This window comes from Tupaia chinensis, unplaced genomic scaffold (assembly GCF_000334495.1).
Source record: "Tupaia chinensis unplaced genomic scaffold, TupChi_1.0 Scaffold000097_1, whole genome shotgun sequence".
NCBI lineage: Eukaryota > Metazoa > Chordata > Mammalia > Scandentia > Tupaiidae > Tupaia > Tupaia belangeri.
In genome coordinates, this window is record NW_006159559.1 from 6,593,303 (window position 1) to 6,617,965 (window position 24,663).

General features: G+C 37.7%; 1 protein-coding gene across 11 annotated transcripts in view; it reads right to left on the reverse strand.

The window, feature by feature from the left end:
- SNAP91 (synaptosome associated protein 91) overlaps positions 1 to 24,663 on the reverse strand; it is a 139,478-nt gene that overhangs the window by 21,198 nt on the left and 93,617 nt on the right. For 7 of the 11 annotated variants that reach the window (XM_014585873.2, XM_006143360.3, XM_006143361.3 and 4 more), the window contains 9 exons: positions 19,772 to 19,893; positions 12,827 to 12,841; positions 12,516 to 12,683; positions 6,220 to 6,327; positions 5,322 to 5,585; positions 5,011 to 5,088; positions 4,770 to 4,841; positions 4,258 to 4,341; positions 2,415 to 2,498 (listed from right to left, as the gene is read on the reverse strand). In XM_014585873.2, coding sequence (XP_014441359.1) covers positions 2,415 to 2,498; positions 4,258 to 4,341; positions 4,770 to 4,841; positions 5,011 to 5,088; positions 5,322 to 5,585; positions 6,220 to 6,327; positions 12,516 to 12,683; positions 12,827 to 12,841; positions 19,772 to 19,893 — 995 coding nt within the window. The remainder of the gene's footprint in view (positions 1 to 2,414; positions 2,499 to 4,257; positions 4,342 to 4,769; positions 4,842 to 5,010; positions 5,089 to 5,321; positions 5,586 to 6,219; positions 6,328 to 12,515; positions 12,684 to 12,826; positions 12,842 to 19,771; positions 19,894 to 24,663) is intronic. The other 4 variants (XM_014585874.2, XM_006143362.3, XM_006143363.3 and 1 more) reach the window with 2 other exon arrangements.

Sequence of the window (24,663 nt, forward strand, 5' to 3'; positions counted from 1 at the left end):
GGAAATCAGTCAAATACATCATGACTTTCCCAACAACCTAATATATATTAGGAAGGTCTGAGTTTAATTTTTTTTTTTTTTGCTAGGAAGTTAGTTCCTAGTTTGCAGAACAGAATTCTGTTAACATTGCATGGTTGTTTAATGAAAACATAACTTCCTGATGCTTTGGTACTTGGACAAGAAGGAATGCTTTTCTAAAGGCAAAACAGAGGGGAAGTATGAAAAACTGGCTCATGGACAGCAGATGGCACAATGGTTATATAGCTGGACTCCCACATGGCCAACTGTGGTTCAAGTCCTGGACCCAGTGACTTGAAAATTATGCTGGGAACATGTACATGGGTGCTCAAGACCCTCGGAGGAGAATGGAGGAGAAGGGACTGCCTTCTGGCAGTGTGGTCATCTCTTCTGGGAGGTGATTTCTCGTTTTCACTTTCCCTATCACTGTTTCCCTCTTTCTCTCTCTCTCTCTGTGTCTCTCTCTCTCTCTTTCTCCCCAGCAAGAGCACATGCCCTAAGGCCAAAACCTCTTAAAAAAGAAAAAAAGAAGGCTCAAAAAGTTAAGAGCTACAGAAATGAAAGATAATTGAAAACTTCTTACATCAGGATATAAGGTAAGAGTTGGCCTCATGCCAAGTGAACAAGACACTCACATACATGTAAACTAGATTGTGAGAATTGTTTTGAAAGAAAAGTAGACATTAAAACCCATATGCATCTACCTGTATTGTGTATTAATTTATTTAAATAGAAAAAAGAGCAGAAGTAAGTATACATAATATACAACCTCATTACTAGTGAGTCACAACAGGTGCTGGAAGAAATGGGAGTGCATAGTACAAAAAGCCTGTGTAAATGGCATTGTTACTTCATCACTGATCATCTCTTCTTTTCTACCCATACTAATTAAGATGTAAGAATGAACTATTCAAATGAATAATTTAAGCTTACTTGTGGTGAAGTAACCTGACTTGAATTTTTTTGAGAGATTTTTTGCTATGAGACAGAGGGATAGAAAGCTAGAAATCACCCTTCAGGGGGAGATGGCCATGCCACAACCCCTTCTCCTCCATTCTCCTCTTGGAATCTTAGGGCACACACGCACATGCACCTGACATGAGTTTCAAGCTGCCGGGTCTAGGACTCAAACCATCGTCAGCCATGTAAAAGTGCAGCACTTTATCCACTGCCACCTGCTGGCCCCCTGACTTATACTTTTTTGTACACTTTCCTGCTAGACCTAACCATACACCACGCTGTGCAATTGAAGTTCTTTTATACGTGGCAGTTGGTGACAAAAGCCTTCCTGCTCATTCCAGATGTTTTAGGTCCTCCCTCATGCTATTAGATGGAATCTCTTGGCTCTCTCACTGAAGTCAGACTTGGAACTGGATAGGAATGTTTCCTTTTCCTATGGGCTTTGACTAGTCTCTCTGCATCTGTTCCTAGTGTCCCAGGCTCCTTAGGAAACACGATACTCAGGTTCTAGTCCTGAAGGGCCCTGTGAGTTCACAGTGGATTGAAGCAACTGAAGCAGACAATGTAGCTAGACAGCACTAGAAATGGCCAGCTCTTGCCATCTAGCCTTCAAACCCCACTCTAGAAACTGTGGCAGGGAAGGAATACTCATGAGACAAGGAAAGACTTCACAAAACTCTACAAAAAGCAGGAATATTTTATTTTATATGACTTTTCTACCTTAATTATAACTTCAAAGCAAAAGGTTTGAAGGTTTCAGTAATCTCATTTTAAAATGAACAAGGTCATGGTTTCCCAAAGAACCATTTAAAACTATGCTATTTCTGTGGCCTATAAAAAGTAATTCCTAAACCTTGAGCATCTGAATTAAACTTACTGATTGGGTAAAAAAGAACCTTTTAAAAGTTTCTATGGTAAATTTGAAGCTGCTTTGCGAATATCTAGCCCAGAAGAAAAGCCAGCTGAACTCCTAGAAGATTTTATTTGTGTGTGTGAGAGAGAGAGCGAGAGCGAGAGCGAGAGAGAAAGAGAGAGAGAAATATGTGCACTTGCCAGAGAGAGATGGAGAGAGGGAAAGTGAGAAATCACTTCCCGGGGGGATGGCCATACTGCAATCCCTTCTCCTCCATTCTCTCAGGACTTTGGGCACACACAACGGGTATGATTTTTAAGCCACCGGGTCAGGAACTCAAATGGCAGTCTAGCACCTTAATCACCATGCCACCTGTTGAACCCATATACAACTGTGATTTTAAGACTAGTTAAATCCCAGGAAATGATTACCCTTCTACTACCCCAAGCCTTGCTTACAAGGCTTGAAGGTCTTGAAGGGAAAAAAAACAAACCCTGCAACTTACATGATGATTGTTACTTATAAAAATATATCCAAACTTAACTCATATAAAATACTGCTTTATTTTAATGTAATAAATTACCAGCTAGTAGGTCTGCCGATGCTGATGAACTAGAAGCAGCCTGAGGTGCGGGTTGAGGCTCAGAAGCACTACTTCCAAATGCATCTATCCATTATCCAGAATGCAGCGAAAAAGTAAGAGAGTATAAACAGTAAGAAGAGCAAGTAATTTACGTGGTATGCAAAGAAATGCATGGGCATGACATTCTGTATGATGAGTTTATTTCCCATGGGTATGTGAAATGACTGAGTGAACTAAATTATGTGCTGATCAGTGTATTCACTCAAAAATAGTTCAGAATATTTAAGAACCAATTCCTCTTGGTAAGAATTAGAAAATCCATTGCTGTTTGGTTTTTATTTATTTTTTTAAGAATACAACTTTCAGGGGCTGGCAGGTGGCGTGGTGGTTAAGGGTGCTGGACTCCCACATGGTCGACCACAGTTCGAGTCCTGGACCTGGCAGCTTGCTTTCTCACTTTCCTTCTCTCTCTCACACTCTTACTCTCTGTGTCCCTCTCTGATCAAATGAAAATAAATAATAAATAAATCATTTTAAAAAACAAGAATAGGGACCCAGCAGTTAGCGTAATGGCTATGTCACTGGACTCCCACGTAGTCGACCGCGGTTCGTGTCCCGGACCCGGTGGCTTAAAACTCATGCCGGGCGCGTGTGCGTGTGTGCCCAAGATCCCGAGAGGAGGATGGAGGAGAAGGGATTGCGGCGTGACCATCCCCCCTGGGGGGTGATTTCGCGCTTTCTGTCTCTATGTCTTTCTCTGTCTGTCTGGCGAGCACACGCGCCCTACAGTGAAAATCTCTCTCAAAAAAAAAAAGACAACTTTTAGATTAAATCCTATCATCAAAAGAGGATCTCTAGATTTCTAAAAATGTCTTCCAAGAAGCAATAAGATAGGATTTTATAATTTAGAATGTTAAACTCTTAAAAAAATTAATAAACTTAAAAAAAAATAAACTTAATTTGAGCAGCAGAGCCTTCCTTGTACCTGTACATCCAGGTCTAGTTTCATTTGACACATTTTGAGCCCCTGCGTGTCATAGACTGTGACATCTTTGTACCCCTATGTACCAATCATGGCCTATAGAAGTATGCTTCAGTGGACAGTAGGTGTTCAATGCGGGCTGAACTTTTAAGGGTAGTATTTCAGCCCAAAGCCCATATACACTTATGTGTATCCATGAAGATATCATTTCAGATCTTTTTTCCTATAAATTTATTGCTAACAGAAGGCTTTAGATATATCATATAAATGAGCAGTCAAGAGTTAATTTAGTGTATCTTCCTGTCTTTGGATAACATGCAAAAAGAAGAGGAGAATATATTTAGATTAGGAGAAAAACATTTTCCAATCATTCCAGTTACCTAGAGAATGCAAAAACATTAAACTCAACATAAACTCCATAGACTAGCACATGCTATCTATTAAAAGAACTTATGCTTTCAATTTTGAAAGGACTCATTCTTTTCGATTCTGAATTATCTAATCTACTTTTACATTTTTGATTTAGCCAACAGATCAGGATCATCAAGGAAGGAAAGCAGAGGATATTCCAATCAGGTGACTCTGTATTAGGATGAAGATAGAGTTGACAACATAAGACTTCAAATGAAAAATGATCTGGTTTTATTAGGCCAGGCACTAAAAATTAGGATGAACTGAAAAGAATGAAGATGATGATGATGGTGGCAAAGAAAAGATATTAGAAATTTAAGTTTACATTCAGAGATGGAATTAATTTCACATAGACAAAAGAAAAAATGATGAAATATAATGGAAAAGATATCAAATCTGTTCTTAAGGAAAAAAAAGATTCCTTAGGTATTAAAGGAGGAGAATACGCACCCCCAAAAAGGTCTATCACACCTGAAGAATCCACCTTCGCTGGCGAGGCAGTGTTTGCAGGAGATGGTGCAGCAAATGCATCCACTGCAGTGAAGCACAGAACAGGAAGAAGGGCATATCACCCCAAGAAAAATGAAATCATGAGCCTTGACAAATGGCATCTTGAGATTTCATGGTTAACTCCAGGCAGGAAGACTGTAGGCAATCTTAACAGTTAAGGAAAAGCAAATGGATTTTCAAATACTCTTTACCTAGAGCAAAGTAAAGTTCGATTATCCCTAGAGCAAAGTAAAGTTCGATTGGTCAGGTCAGGAGTTTTAGTATGAATTTTTTTTTAGATTTGGGATGCCAACCCTAATCAACTGGTGATGGGCCAAAACCCGAGTGTTTTTGTTTTTGAAAATAAAATTTGAGTTTAAAAGAACTCAAGACAAGTTGCATGTTGTTGTATCCACCTGTCCAGCATGACCCCCATGAAGCATCTGAAGGCATGACCTTGACGGAGCACTCACCGGATAAGAGGTCAGCAGTGAGAGAACTCTCAGGCACAGGAGAGGCCCCTTGTGGTGGAGAGGAGAAAGCATCTTCCAAAAGTGAAACAAACCAAAACCAAGCAGAAGTAAGTAGTAGAAAGCTGAAATCAAAGTAAAAAATCTAACAAATGCATTATCACAGGTGATTACAAAGAGCTTCATCGTGGAAACTTCTAGGAGAACTAAAATTGACAAAACAGAAGGGTTGCTTTGGTTTTACCTGTACCAAACAGGTCTATGCTAGGAGCAGCCTCTGGCTTAGGCGCCGCAGCGACTTCCGGAGCAGCCTCAAACAAATCTAAGACCAAGAACACACATGCCTTTACTTGACATGAAAAACAAGCCTAATACAGCATCGCATCTCAGTTCTGAGTTAGCACTTTGCAGAATTCTGAACTGAGCAGCAAATGGTTTCTAGAGAACCATTTAGTCCCACGGTATTCATGCAGTAATAGTTGCGTATGCAACGACATTCAAGGATTGGAATTCAATCCATCAGATGGAAAGAGTTCAACAACAACAAAAAATTACCACCAAAGATATCTAGAGCAGGAGGAGCGGTGGTGGTGGTGGCGGCAGAGGTGGTGGTAGAGGTGGTGGTGGTGGCGGCGGCAGCGGTAGTGGCAGCAGTGGCAGCTGACACGGCAGGAGCAGGAGAAGGAGCAGTTGCGGGAACCGGAGGGGCTGTGCTAGCTGTAGGGGTAACTACAGGAACACTGGTCTCAGGTGGCTTCATGGCAAAGAGGTCCAGCTCAGGCGCAGCCTCTGCACTACCTTCGGACGGGGCAAAGGGGTCTTTTGGAAAGGAAAGTGGAGACACATACAGCATCAGTAAGGAGAGAGACCAGCGAGAGCGTCATAACTATGGGTGAGAGACACCTGACACAGATATTTACACACTAGCTAGGTATTAGCTGCTTGGATCTAACTACTATCCTATTAGGGGTCAGTGATTAGGATGTTTTTCAAAAGGAAAGGAAAATTTAGTAGGTACCACAAGTTAAGAAACTGAAACACTTTGTATCATGCTGTAAGATCAGTCTAGGATCAGAGATCATTATCCTTCAAATCCTTACTTTGGCTTGTCAATTTGGTAGCTTTGAACATTCATTAACACATGCTGATACATTTGAATTCAGTGTTACAGAAGAGTACAAAATAGCATTAGAGAACAAAAAGAAAAAAAAAACATTAAGAGAGCATACTTGTACTGACAAAAATTGTCAATCTTGAGAAATTGTCAATTTTGATTAAGTATGCACTTCATTGTCTTAATGTTTTAAGTGCTGGCATTAGTTATTCATTTATGATGAATGGTTCTTTACACTCAGAAGACAACGAAGTTAGAAAAACATATGGCCACATCTAACTATGGGGGTTTCACGTTAGGACAGAAAAGTAACAGACTGGCTCAGGACTTTAAACCCACCATTTCCTGAACATGCATCAAGTGCTGCTGCTACAGGGGCTGGGGGAGCTGGTGCGGCGGCCCCCTCGGCTGCTGCAGGGGCCTCCCCAGGAGAAGCTGCAAAGGCATCTTGGGTGCGGTTTTTAAAACAACAGAAATTAAAGGAATAAAAAGAGAAGAAATATAGTAAAAGAACGAAGTTAAATTGTGAAGAAAGCTCCCTTATACAACATGAATTTTTAAAAATGCATTTGTATGGCCCATGCACTGTTGGCGGTCACGAAACAACTACTATGCGCACCTTGATGGAGGTAACATGCAGGGGGGTGGCGCTGGTGACACTGCTCAGGCCTGCTAGGACCCACGGGGGACAAGACTCTCATTGTATAAGGGCTCTGAGAAGCATGTTTTATGTATCATTAGAAATTAATGGATGTGAAAATTAACAGCACAAATATAATTTTATTATGTAACTTAAGACATTAAACTTTCATGTCCAGGTAATTCTTATTCACTGTGTTGTTATAATGTCTCTCACTAGTAGCTTCTAGCAAATACTAACATCTTCTGTAATGCCAACAAAATTAAATGTATGATTGCAATGTAAGTGAATGATTCTAGTTTTAAAACATTTTATGATCTAATACAGGCTAAAATATACTGTTAACATAAAAGATTTACGAAGTAAGCACAAATGTTAGGTCTTTATTATCCTTTAAAAGCGTTCTCAAATATAACCAAGGATTTGTTTTAAAGAAATAAAGAGATAACAAAATTATGGGGTGATACCATAATGTATTTATTGCGACTTCCATTTGCTATGTGGAAACAGTATTATACTTTTCTAGTAATTTGGAAATGATTTATTTTCAACAGATTGAAAAGACATTTTCCAGACTACCAGTGTATTATTATTTACAATAGAAAACCATGAATATCAATACATGTGCAGGCAGCCTCAGTTTATAAATGCCCAATTTGTAAATGACTGATGTGTGCAAATGGTTCCTAATGCCGTTCTAACAAGAAGCCATGTTAACGACACTGAACAGTTCCAGAGCTTTTGCAGAGAGACTTTGCAGTGTCAAAAGTGCAGAGGATATCAAGCCATCATAAAGACAGGCTTAGGACAAGAAACTCCTGAGGAGCGAGGATCAGCATCCACAAAGAACCTGCCACTTACCTGCTCTTGCCAAAAACTGTCCTCCACAATATGGCATTCCCTAGAACACTGTTCCTCCCGCTATTAAAGTGCATTTGTTGAATATGCTTAGCCAACACTACACATGATATCCTACTTCTTGGAGACCTAGTATATTAGGCGGTAGGGAGTCCTATCATCAAGATACCTGTTTCTCAGTTTAACCTGAGTCCCAAACTGATCTGAGAATGAACCACACTTAGCAATGCCATGAAGACTGGTACTTTATGGAATAACATTACATTAGAGACTAACTTGGGTTAAATTGTTCTTTATAAAACACAAATATCCCTAAGAAAGGATAATGGGACCATAGTTATTTATATTTTATAGGTTAATTGATCTGATTGCTCCTCTCAGCCTTACTAAGAGAATATAGGTTCTATGTAGAGGTCAGGGAAGAGGCCTAATAAATAATACTACAGAGTGAAAAATAATGAAGGCCCAGGGCAGGCCTACCTCCCCAGAGGCCATGCTGAGGACACTGCATGTGAGGACTTGGGGCAACGTGAAAACCCTAAGAGTGAGGGCAGAACACAAGAAAAGTCTAAAGGAGGTTGGGAGGGTGTAAACATTTTGCCATGAGGCAGAGCTCTTTTCTTTCTTTTCATTTCCCTAAAACCTGGAGGTGAGACCAATAATATTAGAGAGTTAATAGTAATTGCAGTTATTTCTGAACATTATTACATTTAATTCCTGTAACTACCTTACGATGTAGGTTCTGTTATTCTCATTCAATAGTTAAGAGAACCAAAGCTTAAATATTTTAAGTGTTCTCACCACAAAAAATGATGAGGTAAAGCATATGTGAAAGCTCAGTTTAGCCATTCCAGAGTCTACATCTTCTATAAAATAACACATTATACATAATATATACAATTTTCATTGATCAATGAAAAATTAGCTTAAAAAGAATCCAAGGGACTCAACCGAAGTCACATAGCCAGCAAGTGGCAAAGTCAGGGTTTAGCCCACAATCTTCTGACTGAGCTTTGTGTGTTTAGCCACAATACTGCATTTTTGTGAACTGGGCTGCATTCTTCTACACTATTCTCTTCTAGGATGGCATAAAACAATTTATATTAGTGCCAGGGGTCAAAGAGATATCCATGGGCTGATATCCATATCCTCGTTAGTTGATCACTTAGGTGTGTAAATAGGTCAAACCTATTCATCACTCAGCTGTCCCCCTCCCCATATCAGGAAGACATCTTCTTTCAATGCATCTCTTGTTCTTTAAAAGCTAACATTATAAACTTAACTCATTCATTCCCATTAAAACTTTTCTTAAAGGCAGACACCTCAATTGCTCCTGCCCCAGCTGGTTGAATCTTCCCAAGCCCAGGGGAAATGGAATAGATGAGCCTCCCCAGACTCGCTCTCTAACTGTAGCCACTAAAGGGACCTTGAAGGAGAGCTGCCCCGCTGAGCCCCGTCAGCCCCCAGAACTGTGAGAGATGATAAAAATGTGATGTTGTTAAGAAACAAACCAAACTGCTTTGAACACCTACCTGTTTTCATTATCAGTGGCAGCATTAGTCCACAATGCAAACTCAGACTATTTCTACCCAGTTCTCTTTTCCTTGTTACCCATTGACAGTTCTATCTACCTTACGGCGATTTCCAGTCACTGCTACTTCCTGGAAACACACACTCCTGCTCATCTACAGCTGGGCTCAGTCCAGAACTCAGCCAGCATTTCTCTGCTGCTGACTAGCCTTTTTTTTTTTTCCCCTTCTAGGACCCTCGGAAGAATTTTCCTCCCAAACTTTTTAACACATAATTACTTTTCTCAAAACTTTCAGTAGCTGCTGTTTCCCCTAACTAACTCTCCTCATCTACTCCAGCTAATAAGCCATCCTTAATTCACAAACTCAGCACAAAAGCTCCAACTGTCCTTGGCAGCTCAAGAATCACCATTCTGGTTTCTCTCCTTCCCTGAGGTCTGATTATAAGGCACTTTCATAAAATCTGTTTGATAAAGCTGTTAGGTAAGTACTGGTTTCAAGGAAAGTTGATTGGCTTAGCTAAGGGACATGTAGGAATAGTCAGGCTTGGGAGGATTCCCAGCCCCTTTGTTTATAGGCTTACTATTATAATTGAAACAGTTGATTAAAAGGAGATCCTCTTGGGTGTGAAGAGGAATCAATATCAAATTAGTATTCTAATGCTTAGAAAATCTTGCATTGTTACAAACTAATGTTTTATTGTTAGCAAGATTTGTAGAAATGGAAAACGGGTGGCTTAAAGATTTAGTCTTCTGTTTTTATCAATAAGTTTTACTACATTTAAAAATTATAGCACTGCCTTATAATTCTGTTCTGTATGACCACAGAAAGCAGATTTTACTCCTGATTTTTAACCAGATTTTTTTATGTGAACTCCACATAAAAAAATAACAGCACTTAGTAAATGTACTATATCTGGAAAAACATCTTTAGCGACTTATATGAACTACTTACACTGAAATGACTAAAACTTTATGTAAGTATCCAATTGAATATTTCTGTTAAAAATAAAATTCACTTTCCAAATTTGTAACTGAAATATAATACTAAGATACATAAAAATTTAATGTTTTAATATTTCACATTCATGAAACTAAATAGCAATTCTTATAAAAATTAAAATTTATTCAGCTGATTTCTTTTTTTTTTAGAGAGAGGTTTTTGCTATAGGGTACGTGTGCTCACCAGATAGACAGAGAGAGACATAGAGAGAGAAAGTGAGATATCACCCCCCAGGGGGGATGGTCACACTGCAATCCCTTCTCCTCCATTCTCCTCTCGGGATCTTGGGCACACACGCACATGCGCCCGGCGTGAGTTTTAAGCCACCGGGTCCAGGACGCGAACCGTGGTCGACTAAGGGGGAGTCCAGCAACATAGCCATTACGCTTACTGCTGGTTCCCTCAGCTGATTTCTAAAGAAATCTGTTGGGTTGTTGGGAAAGTCATGATGCATTTTTGCATTTGAAAAGCAGCAAAATACGTCATGATGTTCCCAATGACCTAATACTTCATTGCTCTGCATGTTACACAGAACCTCAAAAGGCATGTTGTAAAGTTGGGGAAGCAGCATTTGGAGGCACTCTGATTGTAGAGTTCTGACACTTGCCCCTTCTAGGGAGACAAAGTATTTTTAAAATGGCCACACAAAATGGCCAAGGAGATTTTAAGTTTAAGTTTTTATTTATATTAAAATTTACAAATGATTTGTTATAAGCCAATCAGGGGCATGAAAGAAATTAGAGGAAGTAATGAAAACCACAAGACAGACACTGACATGGAAGTTCTGAACATAAAGGATGGAGATTTTACAGCTGTCAGAGTCCAGTGACTAGTTTACAAAACTGCAACAGAACAATAAAATACTCAGGATGGGACTTCAAATGAACTCATCTTTACTCATTCTCCAGCTGGATGACCAGACAGAACATGGCCAAAATCACAAACAGCACCGTTCTCTGGCACTGACTTATTGATTCTACGCAGTCCTAGTCCCAGCTTGTATTTAAAGGTATAAAGAATGTTGTTATGAAAATATTTCCCAACGTTCGGATCTTTCTGTTTGATGCGTACAGTTAAAGCAGTTACAAATAGTCAACACAAATAGCATAACAGCACAAAGACTATTTCAAAAAATGTCTTGGGCTCTACTATCTAAAGGAATAATAAGTGGAAGACAGAGCTGACTGATTTCTTAGAAACTAGAAGTCTAAACAGCTAATGATGCAGAAAAATTTTGGCACAGAATTGTTACCCATCCTGTCCATATTTCCCACATTCTTTTCAGTTTGTCTGTTAGCACAGGCCTGTGAGAAACTACCCATTATCCAATACCATTAATTAAGGGGTGGGGTATGAAAAGGAAAAGTAGTTAGTTTAGGTTCATAGACTACAACTTAAATTTTTGTCTCAAAAGATAGAAAGGCATAACTGAAAAACTAACTTTTTATAGTGGATGATTCTTTATTAAGAAATATTCAAGGGTGTACAATTCCCTCTCTCTCCTACTTTTTTTAAAAAACAGGTTTCTTCTGTGATGGGAATGACAGTGCAGAAGACAGCAGAAAATTTCTTGGGTGGAACTGGCAATAATTCTGTGTCTAGTCAAGTGCTTCTTGTCTTGAATGATGGCCAACCTCAGATGGGCTGGCATGGAGCAGAGTGGTGTGTGACAGTGTGTAAGTGTGAGTTCCCAGGGGAATCTATTAATTCCACCAGAACTGCCAAATCTCTTCTGCCCTCACCATCATTTTCTTCCTCCAATTCCTTTTCCATACTGTAAAAATCTCTGGGAAAAATGTTATATGGAAATGAAGAAACACAAAACTATAATGAATATAACACCACTGGATGTATGCATTTGATATAAGCATTTCTCTAGGTCTGGATATTAGCACTATTCAGATGGGAATATGCAAATAAACTGGATTCAGATGTTTCCTCAGGTCCAGGCATAGGATACAGGCAGATTCAAGGTTATTTTACTGGGTCAGAATTTACATTTGCATGGAAAGCATCTTTTTAGACAATACTGTCAAAGACTGACCTAAACCTGTTTTCAATCAGCATTTCAAGTGAGCTTTAGATGTTTTCTCAAAGTTCTAAAGCCAAAGATGATCCAAGTTTTTACTTGGACAGAGCAAGCATATCTCTAAAAACTTCCAAATCAGAACTACTGTTAGATGATTTCTGCTCTAAATATTAAAAATAACTTAGGCCAGGAGTGGTCCTCCATATTTTCCAAATATTCTCTTGGCTAGTTCTAATCTGATCAAAAGCTAAACCTAACTATGACTTAGAAGTCTGGGACTACTTTTATACAGATACTGCAGGGTAGAAACAGGGGTTCTGATGTCAACTTAAATCCTAACTTTAAAAAAAATGAAACTCAAATGGGTTGCAAGGACTGTAGCCTCTGCTATAAAAAGTACAATGAAGTGATTGCAAGTTGATAAATCAGGCAAAGGTGAAGATAAATAAACACTGAAAAACTATTCAAACACTTAGACATGCTGTGCTACAATGTAAAAAAAAAAAACCAAACTTCAAATGTCTTAACTCTCTGGTCATTTAGCAACCTTGAAAGGACAATGATGGGGCTGACTAACCTCCAAAGAGATCCACATCAGCAGTTACAGCAGTAACAGTTGTAGTAGTTGAGGCAGAAGCTGAAGCAGTTGCAATTTCAGCAGTTGTAGTAGGAGGGGTAGGTTCTGGTGCAAATGGGTCTGAAATCTGTGCTTCAGAGGGAACAGAAGAAAGTGCAGCCAAAGAATCTATGTTTCAGCAGGGACGGAGAGCAAATGGAAGAGAAGAGGAAAGGACAAAAGATATACCAGACTCCACATGATCACGGTGAAGACCGATACAGAAGTCTCTCACAACAGAAGTTTAAAATTAAAATTAAAGCTTTACTCACCCTCTCCCAAAAGGTCTATTGATGTCCATACATGGCAGCATATGAAGAAAGAAGAGCTAAAGCTGAAACATTCAACCATACCAATGTCCAGGCAGGGTGAGACACTAAGACATTTCAGCTTTGTGTACCTTTCCGGACCATTTGTAATTAAATATATTTTCTATTACCATGAAACTTTCAAAGAGCCTCATGGATCCTCTAGACCGAGTTTCTGATTCTGTAAGTTGGAAAATTGAGGGTAAGGGAGGGCAAGAGACTTACCTTAACTCAGGCCTAAATGACTTTGACAAACTCAACTTATTTCCTACCAGATTTATCATCTTACTTGCTTTGACTAATTTCACTGTACTATAAATGAAAAATCTGAAGAAACTGTACTAAACTGAACTCTGCTATTTCTCTGTATTTGATGTGTCACAGTAAGGAGCGCTAGGGGAAAAATGGAGGCTTTATGACAGCTGTAGTTTAGATAGTAAAATAGCCAAGAATTGAGTGCAAGTTTAGGTGTTAAGGAAAAAGGAAAAAGAAAACAAAACCATAACCTAAACCATTTTCTTCTTCATTAGTTTCCATTATCAGATGTTTTCAACACACATGTCGAGTATCCATTATCTAAATTTTTTGAGACTATAAATGTTTTTGGATTTCCACTTACCTTTTGTATTTTAGAGAATATGCATTTATATAATGAGATATATTAGAGATGGGTCCTGAGTCTAAATATAAAAATTCCTTCAAGTTTCGTATGTACTATATACAGATAGGATGAAAGCAATTTTACACAACATTTTTGTATGGCAGCATTTTGAATGTGACTTGTCCCGGGAGGTCAGAATTTTCTACTTTGTACACTATGTTGGTGCTCAAAAAGTTTTAGATTTTGGAGCATTTCAGATGTTCACATTAGAGATGCTCAAAACCTGTAATATACAATTCTGACATTTATAGTTGTCATATGAAATATACAAGGCATTATTTTTAACATGAATTTGAGAGAGATAATCAGGCATCAAAACTTTTCATTCTGAGGTCTGCGTTCTGTTGGGAGGCTCATACTTAGTGTTCAACAGTGGAATCACAGTTGTCATCCTAACTCAAAGACTTTAGGTTAAGCATTCAGAGTGCTCCATGCCATTCTTCTCTTGGTCATGTGATGTAATTTAAATTCATGAATGCCATTAAAATTTTTATTTATTCATTTACTTATTTTATTAACAAATTTATTTTTTATTAATAATAGGTTTTTATTCTCCAGCGTTCAGTATCTAGTAGATGCTTCTAATTAAATTTAAAATAACCACTGTCTTCTTGTGGCTGTTTAGAAACTCAACAAAAAATAAATAAAAATAAAATAAATCAAATAAAAAAATCAAATCTTGGTAGTAGGGATGGAGCTTTTTCTTTCTTTTTTTTTTCCTTACTATTTTCATATTAATTTCACATTTTACTTAATCATGAAGAAATTTTGCTGGAATTCATCAAGGAGCTTTCTTCTCTTTCTAGGCCCTTAAGAGTAACATGAGAACCCAGTAACCCAAAAGTTCTAGAAGACATTTTAAAAACTGAGAAACGTAAACTTGATGTTAAAAATAATCACATTCATTTAACCACACAATTTGGAAAATCAATAGATATTATGTAAAGCACTCTACAAATACTCTAAGACTCATCCAAACTAAATTTTACATACTTCATAATAATACTATTAGGTTGTGGGGAAAGTCATGATGTTATTTTTCTATGCAAAAATGTGTCATGACTTTCTAGACAACCTACCAGAAAATTATAGCACACAGTACTTGGCATTAGAAAAAGTTTTTAAATTTTAGAATGCATGCCTAACAAATAGCTAGCAAGAGGTAAAAATTAATCAATCAATCAATCAATAAGGCTGACTCTGGGTAGGATGTTTTCTGCTGTTAAGTGGCCAACCCCAAACTCACGAGAACTAGAAGAACCTTCAAGCAATTCTTTCATTCAACAGCACATGGCCCAATACAACTGTTAGCCCATAGCCACATCTTGAAAATGGTAATTAGAAACCAAAATGGGTCATCAGAAGCCAGAGAGATTTTTCTCTTCTGACATCAGTGGGGCTCTTAGTAGCCCTGCCCTCATCAGTGGCTATGTCAAGCCACAGTAAGTCTTGGCAGAAGAGCTGAGAGCCATGTGATTTAACATTTCCAGATCTGCTATTGTCTATGATGGGAAACAGGCAATTTATTTCATATATCTGGGAGAATGTATAGGAGAAGACTAGTAGAAGAAAGAAAAAGATACTTAGAAAGTTATTTTAAAATTATTAAATATCTCAAGATTAATTATGAAGTCCTTGCTCTTTACTTGTGTTTTGTTCAGATGGAGCCTGTCATGACATGACCAAAGATGGGAAGTAATCTTTTTTGGGGGGTTTCCTGAAAAAATGCACAATGATTAAGCATACTGGAAGGTAATTGATATTGGAAACATTTATCTATTCCTGGCAACCACAGGTTTTAGTCTGTAAAATATTAGTATTCTGTATAAAATGTAATTTGTTACTTATTTATTATTTTAGGCAAAATTTTCTCTACTGAAACAGACAGTCCCTGTTTTAATCTGTAGGGATCGGTTATCAAAACTATCACTTTTATAAAGCATTAAGGCACAAAGGATTTACACACAAAAAGTTACAACAGCAGAATTCGTTTCCAAGTAATACAGAAGCAAATGTTTTTTGCATTATAGAAATAGCTGGAAAATATTCATTGTAACTGAGAAAACAGAACAACTAAATTAACACAGAAATCTATATTCTGCAGTGAGATATAGCTAGACTTTCTAGGTTATAATGAAGATTAAGTGTGGTAATCAATTTGTATTTTTTTTTTTTTTTTGGAGAGGTTTTTCACTATAGGGCGCGTGTGCTCGCCAGACAGACAGAGAGAGACAGAGAGACAGAAAGCGAGAAATCAACCCCCTTCTCCTCCATTCTCCTCTTGGGATTTTGGGCACGCGCGCACACGTGCCCGGCGTGGGTTTTAAGTCACCGGGTCTGGGACGTGAACCGCGGTCGACTACGTGGGAGTCCAGTGACATAGCCATTACGCTAACTGCTGGTTCCCTGTGTGGTAATCAATTTAAAGTGTTTACACGCATCAGGACTATATCTGATGCTCAATAATAATCACTAATTATAGCAATACACAATATTTAAATCAAATATATTTTTTATTATAGTACTGTGAATTTCAAACTTCTATTAATCTCCCAATGTGTTTGTGCTTATGAGAATGAAATTCTGACTATTTTCCTACACTAAGATACTTTCTAAGTCATGCCTGCAAACGTTAATCTTGCTGTAGCGGCTGCCTTGGCCCAGTGATTGTGGGATGCTCCTTATTTCCTGGTCCTGGCATAGTGTTTTATAATACTTAGTAAAGCTTTTTTATTTTTTTAATCTTTATTTAAGTAAAACACAGGCATTTCTTTGCTGATTCTGTCTTTTAGGAACAAAGACTCGTGTTTTTAATCAACCTATAAGGGCCCCTTTCCAGCTATCTAGCCTTTCTCTACCATACCAATGCAGACTCCTTATGCTGATTTGCAACTTTGTCTGTGGCACCTGCTCTCAGAACTAAATAAAAAGAACTGCTGCATCTGTGTACCCGGAAAACATTTTTGGGTTTTCCTAGGCCTGGCTACTCAATTTCATGTTTAGAATAAACGTTTCAATTCTTTTCTATAGAGCCTGTTGACATTCATATGCAGGTATATGAAAATGACCTACAGATATGTACTCTAGATTTTATTAACAGCAAATGGTACTATGGGCCACAAAACCTATGTGTGCTAAACTAACATTTGGCAAGGAAACTATCAGAATCATATAATCAAGTGTTTCAAATGCATGTTGGTAATGAATTTCAATTCTAATAAAACCCTAGCAGTTATCCAGTATCTTTTAAGAAGTAGAAATTTCACTTCAAACATTTATTAAAAAAAAGTTTTTCCACTTCTAAAATACAACAACCACATTTTCTTATTTGTGCCTCTGAGACATAAATTTATTATGGAATAAAACAAAACAAAACAAAATACTTTCTCTACTATGGCGTCAAAGAAAGGGATATAAAAAAATTCAGTGCACTCTTTTAGTCAAATGGGTTCATCACCAGCCTTCAGAAACACCAAATCTTATATGCATAATATCAATTAAATTTACTAAAATATGAATTTGCTGAACTTGAGTTGCTTATACAAGCAGGAAAAAAAATACTATCTTGACAATATGTTCTCTGAGAGACATATTTATCAGTACCTATAACATGCAAGAGAAATGAACAGACTTCTGAAGTGGCCATGAAAACTGAAATCCTTTCACCATCATTATTGTCAGAAGACATCCTAACAGGTCTATAGAATTTTAGAGTTTGTAGTTTACTGTCTAAAATTCAAATATGCATCAGTAGCCAATGTGGCTTTATCTAATCAAGCAAGATTGTGAAACTGATTTTATTTTTGGCTTAGTCAAAAGAGCCAACACACATCTGTTAAAATTTAGCATCATCTCCAACCACCACTGGGTATCTATAAGATAAATGCAAACGGAAGGTAACTACTATTTCTCAATTTCATATTATAGAAGTTTAGTTTCTTAAGGCTAGCAATTTTTATTATTTTGCTTATATTAATAAATTGAATATTGATTAGTGTTCCCCTAAGCTGACTTTTCTATTGCCATAAAATGGTACAGTTATATTTTATTGAGTCAGAAGTGCTGTCTAAAAATCAGAAGGTGACCACTGGGCCCTAAGTCATTGCTTCTGCAGGCCTGTAAGAATCCTTTGTTCTATTATAAGAAACTTCTCCCTCTAGAGGGCAGGTTAGAAAGGAAAAGCTTGTCTTGCTCCAGGATAAAGAGAAGGCTTATAGCTTGACTAGCAAGCGGAGTTCTGGCTGGCATTCAGGCCCTACTGCCTTGCCTTGGAGCAATGCACGAACTACATATCCATACCATCTAGCCTAAAGCCATGTGTATTTTGCTTTCTTTTATATCTAGTGACATTCCAATTTTTTAATCATTAATAATTACTTATTTATAACTAGTAAATACTGATGTATATCCAATAATTTATTATAACTGATTTTTCACATGTGTCTTAGCAAAAAGTACTCAGATAAATATGAATAAAAACATTACACTGTGATTTGAAAAAAATCATCAAATTCATCTAGCTCTTTCTTCTTATTTATTGGGCTTATTTCTCATTTTTTGTTGTCAACATTTTTTAAAAAAAGTATTTAAAATTTCTCTTCAATTTCATGCCAGGGAATACAGTGAAAAGGATCAGCTTACGATTCACTACTTATTAAAGTTTTAACTAAATCACTGCTTAATAAGTTCTAAAAATTAGAAGACATGAAATACATACTGATTTAAAAGAATACTGGTTAAAGGAATTAAAGGATAAAATATTCTTATGATACAGAAAAAGCTTTTTATATAATCCCAATAATTCGCAATTAAAGTTTAAATGACAAAAGTTTTATAAAAGCTATTTACAAAAATTTTTTGGCTGAGAAAGTTTAATTTAAGGATATGGATTTGAAACATCCTTAAGTAATTAAGAAAATTTAGTATGTTGTATAAGACACTGTGGCAATGAAAATAATTAGCAAACTGAAATAAACTGTTCAAAAAAAAGAAGGTAAGAGTGAAAATATGAGCATAAGAATATCCTTTAAAAATGTGTTTAGCAATATTCAGCAATATTTTCCTTTCCCAATTGAAATGTAATAAAGTTGAAAAAAATAACTGTATCTTAAAAATTGGTAGCTGCAGCCTTAGGAGTTGAATATTTCAATATGGAGAAGGTTTAAATATTTAAAACAGAAACATGGTAACATTTAAAATGCTCATATTTATAGTTAGCAACCTCATTTCGGAACTTGTAATCTTTCGGTTATTTTTGTTCCCCAAAACTTGGAAATGAAAGGAAGAGATTACAAAACATACCTTAATGTTGCACTGACACACAGTTTAAATAGGCCACCCAAGGATTATTTAATTATTTAGAATAATATAACTTGGTCTGAATTTGCTGTTTACTGTTAATTAAGAACTCCAATTTTGAAATGATATATTAAGCTACAGACCTCTGCTAGAGATAAAAATAACTTGTCTGGGAGAAAAGATAACCTCAAGGTTATGATTTTTATTGCCCTGTAGAATCTTAATAGTTTTGTATCTAATCTAGCCATCTTATTCTACGATACCTTTTCAAATGCCTATAAATATACAATGCTTTAAAATGCTCTTTGAACCAACTTTATCATCTTACTGGTTTCATTAGTTTTCACTAAATCTTTTAGCTTTGACTATTATACAGTAATTACCTTTATATTAAAATGAAATGTCATTAATATTTATGAGGCTGATTTTTCCCAAATCTATGAATCAAGGGGGAATCAGGTGCTTAAATGGAATTCATTATAATTACTTAGATAGATATTTTCTGATAGAAAAAAAGAATCTATAATAGATTTCAATAGCATGAGGTTAAATACGGTGAATAAAACCAATTCAGGTCAGAAGGAATCTAGGAATGACCAAATTAAATTAGAAATGCTGCCTTTGACTAACTTCATACATTTACAGGAATACTCAATCCCCCAAGTCATAGACAATTTCTAGGGAACAATTACTAAAAATAATTTTAGAATAGCAAAGAAAAATACTTCTTTTTTCCAACTTTTAAAATAAAAGCTGTATGACCACTTAATCATTTTATCTGTATCATAGGTACTTTCTCTGCTCAATAAGCATCTTGATCAACAGATGCCATTCTTAACACTTTTCTTCCAAGTTTGTAACACTATTTTTCATAATCAGAAGGTAAATGTAAAAATTATAGCCCAAGTAAAAAGAACAGAGAAGCTGCAGGACTGGCTGGTTCCTCTCACCTCCCCATGCAGTGGCTCCTCCAGCAGGTGGTGGTGGGGCTGGTGCTGCGGCAGCTGCTGCTGCTCCCCCAGAGGAAAAGTCTGGCTGGAGGTCCAGGAGGTCACTGGATGGTTTAGAAGTGCTGAAACGGAAACATAACTTAAAATCAGATTTTGAAATTTTATAACGCAAAGGTCTTTTAAAATAAAGACTTATGGAGAAAACATCAAAGATTTTGGTTATCTTTTTTTTTTTTTTTTTTTTTTTAAGGTTTTTGCCATGGGGCATGTATGCTCACTGGAGAAACAGGGAGAGAAGGGAGAGGGGAAAGCAAGAAATCACTCCACAGGGGGGTAGCCATGCCACAAATCCTTTCTCCTCCATTCCCCTCTTGGGATTTTAGGCACGTACGCACACATGCTTGGCATGAGTTTCAAGCCACTGGATCAGAGATTCAAACCGTGGGAGATTCGGCTATGTGGGAGTCCAGTGCCTTAACCACTATACCACTTGCTGGCCCCAGATTTTGGTTCTCTTAAATTCAGTAAAAAGTAAGATTTCAGAAAATAAAGCAGTACCTCATATACCAAAGGCTGGCAAACTACTTTTGTAAAGGGCCTAGTGGTAAGTATAATAGGCTTTGAAGGTTAGGTAGTCTCTATCACCACTCAACTCTGCTCCTGCAGCATGAAATCAGACATGACAATACATAAACAAATCAACAGGTCTTTGTTCCAGCACAACTTTATTTACAAAACAGACCGCAGGCTGGATTTGATCAGTGGGTAGTGACCTACGGGCTAATAAAAATCATAACCTATTTTCTAAAATTTATTGTATAAAAAAATTCATGAAATTTATTTTTAAACCAAAGAACACTAAAGTGACTAATTAATCACTAATTTAACCTTTTTCCCCTAAATTAGGTTATAATATATAAAGCTGGGCTTTAAGAGGACTCATCTACTGTAAAACTGTGCATTTTTTTTTTGAGAGGTTTTCGCTATAGGGCGCATGCGCTCGCCAGACAGACAGAGACATAGAGACAGAAAGCGAGAAATCACCCCCCAGGGGGGATGGTCACGCTGCAATCTCTTCTCTTCCATTCTCCTCTTGGCATCTTGGGCACGCATGCACACACGCCCGGCGTGAGTTTTAAGCCACCGGGTCCGGGATGTGAACCGCAGTCGATTACGTGGGAGTCCAGCGACATAGCCATTACGCTAACTGCTGGTTCCCTGTTTCTGCATTTTTATTCTTACTCAATTGGAGTTGAGCTTTTCAAAACTTCCCTATCTATTGATATTCCAAAAAGTAGCCTAGAGCCTTGCTATTCAAGGTGTGCACCCCAAACTAGTATCCTGGGAACTTGTTTCAAATGCTAAATCTCAGACTTATGACTACGACATATACCTTCCTTTAAACAAGACCCCCAGGTGATTCACATGCACATTCAGACTGCAGGAGCACAGCTTAACGGTCACCAGGATGGATACCAAGCCCTCAGAGTCCCAGGTTCCCCATGCACTTTTCATAAATAGGAGTTACATCTTTATCTTCCTTACATATTCAATTTCCAAATAATATTCTTTTGAAGAAATAATCTTGTCACTTATTTAAAAAGTTTCAAACCCCTGGAAAGCACTATCAACTCTTGCTGTCCATTTCATAAATACTAGACTAAGCAACAGAAAGGAAAACATATTTATTATTATCGTCACCATCATTATTATTTTGCCATAGGGCATATGTGCTCCCTGAAGAGAGACAGAGAGAGGGAAAGTGAGAAATCATCCCTCCACCCTCCCCCGCCAGGGGGAGGGGGATCACCACACTGCAATCCCTTCTCCTCCATTCTCCTTTTGGGATTTTGGGCATGCACACACATGTGCCCAGGGTGTTTTTTTAGACCACTAGGTCCAGGACTAGAACTGCAGAGTCAGCCACGTGGGATCCAGTGCCTTAATCATGACATCACGTGTTGGCCTGAAAACATACTTATTATTAAGACCTTAAAGCTTTTATAAGAAGTTATTTACCTTAGCATGGTAGAAAAAGTGACTTAATTTTACCAAGCTCGCTATTATAAAAAAGCAGAATTATGCATGTAAAGAGTAAAGCACATAGTGAGCATGCATATATTACTTGAATTTATTGCTTAGATAAAAAATTTTAGTCTCCAAATATAGGGCATTCATAATTAGAGTCAAAGACACTACAAAATGACACTAGAATCCTGTTAAGGCAAAAGAACCAGAGTTGACCTAAAATTATTATTTGAGGGGGCGCCATGAGTTGGGGAGTCATTTAGGCACCTCTGAGATGTCACAGACGTACAATCATCCCCACCTTTCTCACCACAGTTCTGACCTTCAGGTGCTATTAAAGCTTACTATGAACATCCCAAGGCCTCTTTTGACCATGAGAGTCCAAGTTCTTCATATGCACAGCTAATTGACCTAAAAGTGCAATTTTTTTAAAGCACTTAAATTTTCCCAAAGAAAAAAATATTTAGAAAATATTTTCCATATCAGCCAATTTCAGAAGATTCTAAGGTTTGTGCATAATTCCTCCACTTCCTGTACCAAATGTGTGAGCAACAAGATGATTTCTTTTTCACTTATCTATTTATTTATTTTTGGAAAGAATTTTTGCTACAGGGCACGTGCACTTGCCAGGAAAACAGAGACAGAGAGACAAAGTGAGAAATAACTCCCCAGGAAGGATGGCCACTACACAATCCATTCTCCTCTCAGTGGGATCTTGGGCACGCATGCACACATGCCCAGGGTGAGTTTATGCCACTGGGTCCAGGACTCAAACCACGGTCGACTACATGGAAGTCCAGAACATAGCCATTACGCCAACTGCTGGTCCCTCTTTCTCATTTTTGTTCCTTTTGCTTTTTAGATTTTTGCCTTAGGGAAAGTGTACTCACCAGAGTGAGACAGAGATAGAGGGAAAGTGAGAAATCACTCTCCCTGGGGAGGATGGCCATACAATCCCTTCTCCTCCATTCTCCTCTTGGGATTTGGGCACATATACAAGCCACCTGGTCTGGGACTCAAACTGGGGAGTCGGCCATGTGGGATCTAGTGTCTGAACCACCATGCCATCTGCTGGCCCCACAAGACAATTTCTATAGCTTGCCTTTCTAATGATTTAAGAGGTATAGGTCTAAGTAATTATATAAAATAACTTATTTTGTGCAACAGAAATCCAAAATATCATGTTACTATGATTAGATTTCATTTAGTGAAATCATTTGAGAATAGTATGGAAACATTAAAACCTGATCAAAATGTTAATAAACATTTCACTGTATACTCATTATTTTGGTTCTCTTAAATTCAGTAAAAAGTAAGATTTCAGAAAATAAAGCAGTACCTCATATACCAAAGGCTGGCAAACTACTTTTGTAAAGGGCCTAGTGGTAAGTATAATAGGCTTTGAAGGTTAGGTAGTCTCTATCACCACTCAACTCTGCTCCTGCAGCATGAAATCAGACATGACAATACATAAACAAATCAACAGGTCTTTGTTCCAGCACAACTTTATTTACAAAACAGACCGCAGGCTGGATTTGATCAGTGGGTAGTGACCTACGGGCTAATAAAAATCATAACCTATTTTCTAAAATTTATTGTATAAAAAAATTCATGAAATTTATTTTTAAACCAAAGAACACTAAAGTGACTAATTAATCACTAATTTAACCTTTTTCCCCTAAATTAGGTTATAATATATAAAGCTGGGCTTTAAGAGGACTCATCTACTGTAAAACTGTGCATTTTTTTTTTGAGAGGTTTTCGCTATAGGGCGCATGCGCTCGCCAGACAGACAGAGACATAGAGACAGAAAGCGAGAAATCACCCCCCAGGGGGGATGGTCACGCTGCAATCTCTTCTCTTCCATTCTCCTCTTGGCATCTTGGGCACGCATGCACACACGCCCGGCGTGAGTTTTAAGCCACCGGGTCCGGGATGTGAACCGCAGTCGATTACGTGGGAGTCCAGCGACATAGCCATTACGCTAACTGCTGGTTCCCTGTTTCTGCATTTTTATTCTTACTCAATTGGAGTTGAGCTTTTCAAAACTTCCCTATCTATTGATATTCCAAAAAGTAGCCTAGAGCCTTGCTATTCAAGGTGTGCACCCCAAACTAGTATCCTGGGAACTTGTTTCAAATGCTAAATCTCAGACTTATGACTACGACATATACCTTCCTTTAAACAAGACCCCCAGGTGATTCACATGCACATTCAGACTGCAGGAGCACAGCTTAACGGTCACCAGGATGGATACCAAGCCCTCAGAGTCCCAGGTTCCCCATGCACTTTTCATAAATAGGAGTTACATCTTTATCTTCCTTACATATTCAATTTCCAAATAATATTCTTTTGAAGAAATAATCTTGTCACTTATTTAAAAAGTTTCAAACCCCTGGAAAGCACTATCAACTCTTGCTGTCCATTTCATAAATACTAGACTAAGCAACAGAAAGGAAAACATATTTATTATTATCGTCACCATCATTATTATTTTGCCATAGGGCATATGTGCTCCCTGAAGAGAGACAGAGAGAGGGAAAGTGAGAAATCATCCCTCCACCCTCCCCCGCCAGGGGGAGGGGGATCACCACACTGCAATCCCTTCTCCTCCATTCTCCTTTTGGGATTTTGGGCATGCACACACATGTGCCCAGGGTGTTTTTTTAGACCACTAGGTCCAGGACTAGAACTGCAGAGTCAGCCACGTGGGATCCAGTGCCTTAATCATGACATCACGTGTTGGCCTGAAAACATACTTATTATTAAGACCTTAAAGCTTTTATAAGAAGTTATTTACCTTAGCATGGTAGAAAAAGTGACTTAATTTTACCAAGCTCGCTATTATAAAAAAGCAGAATTAT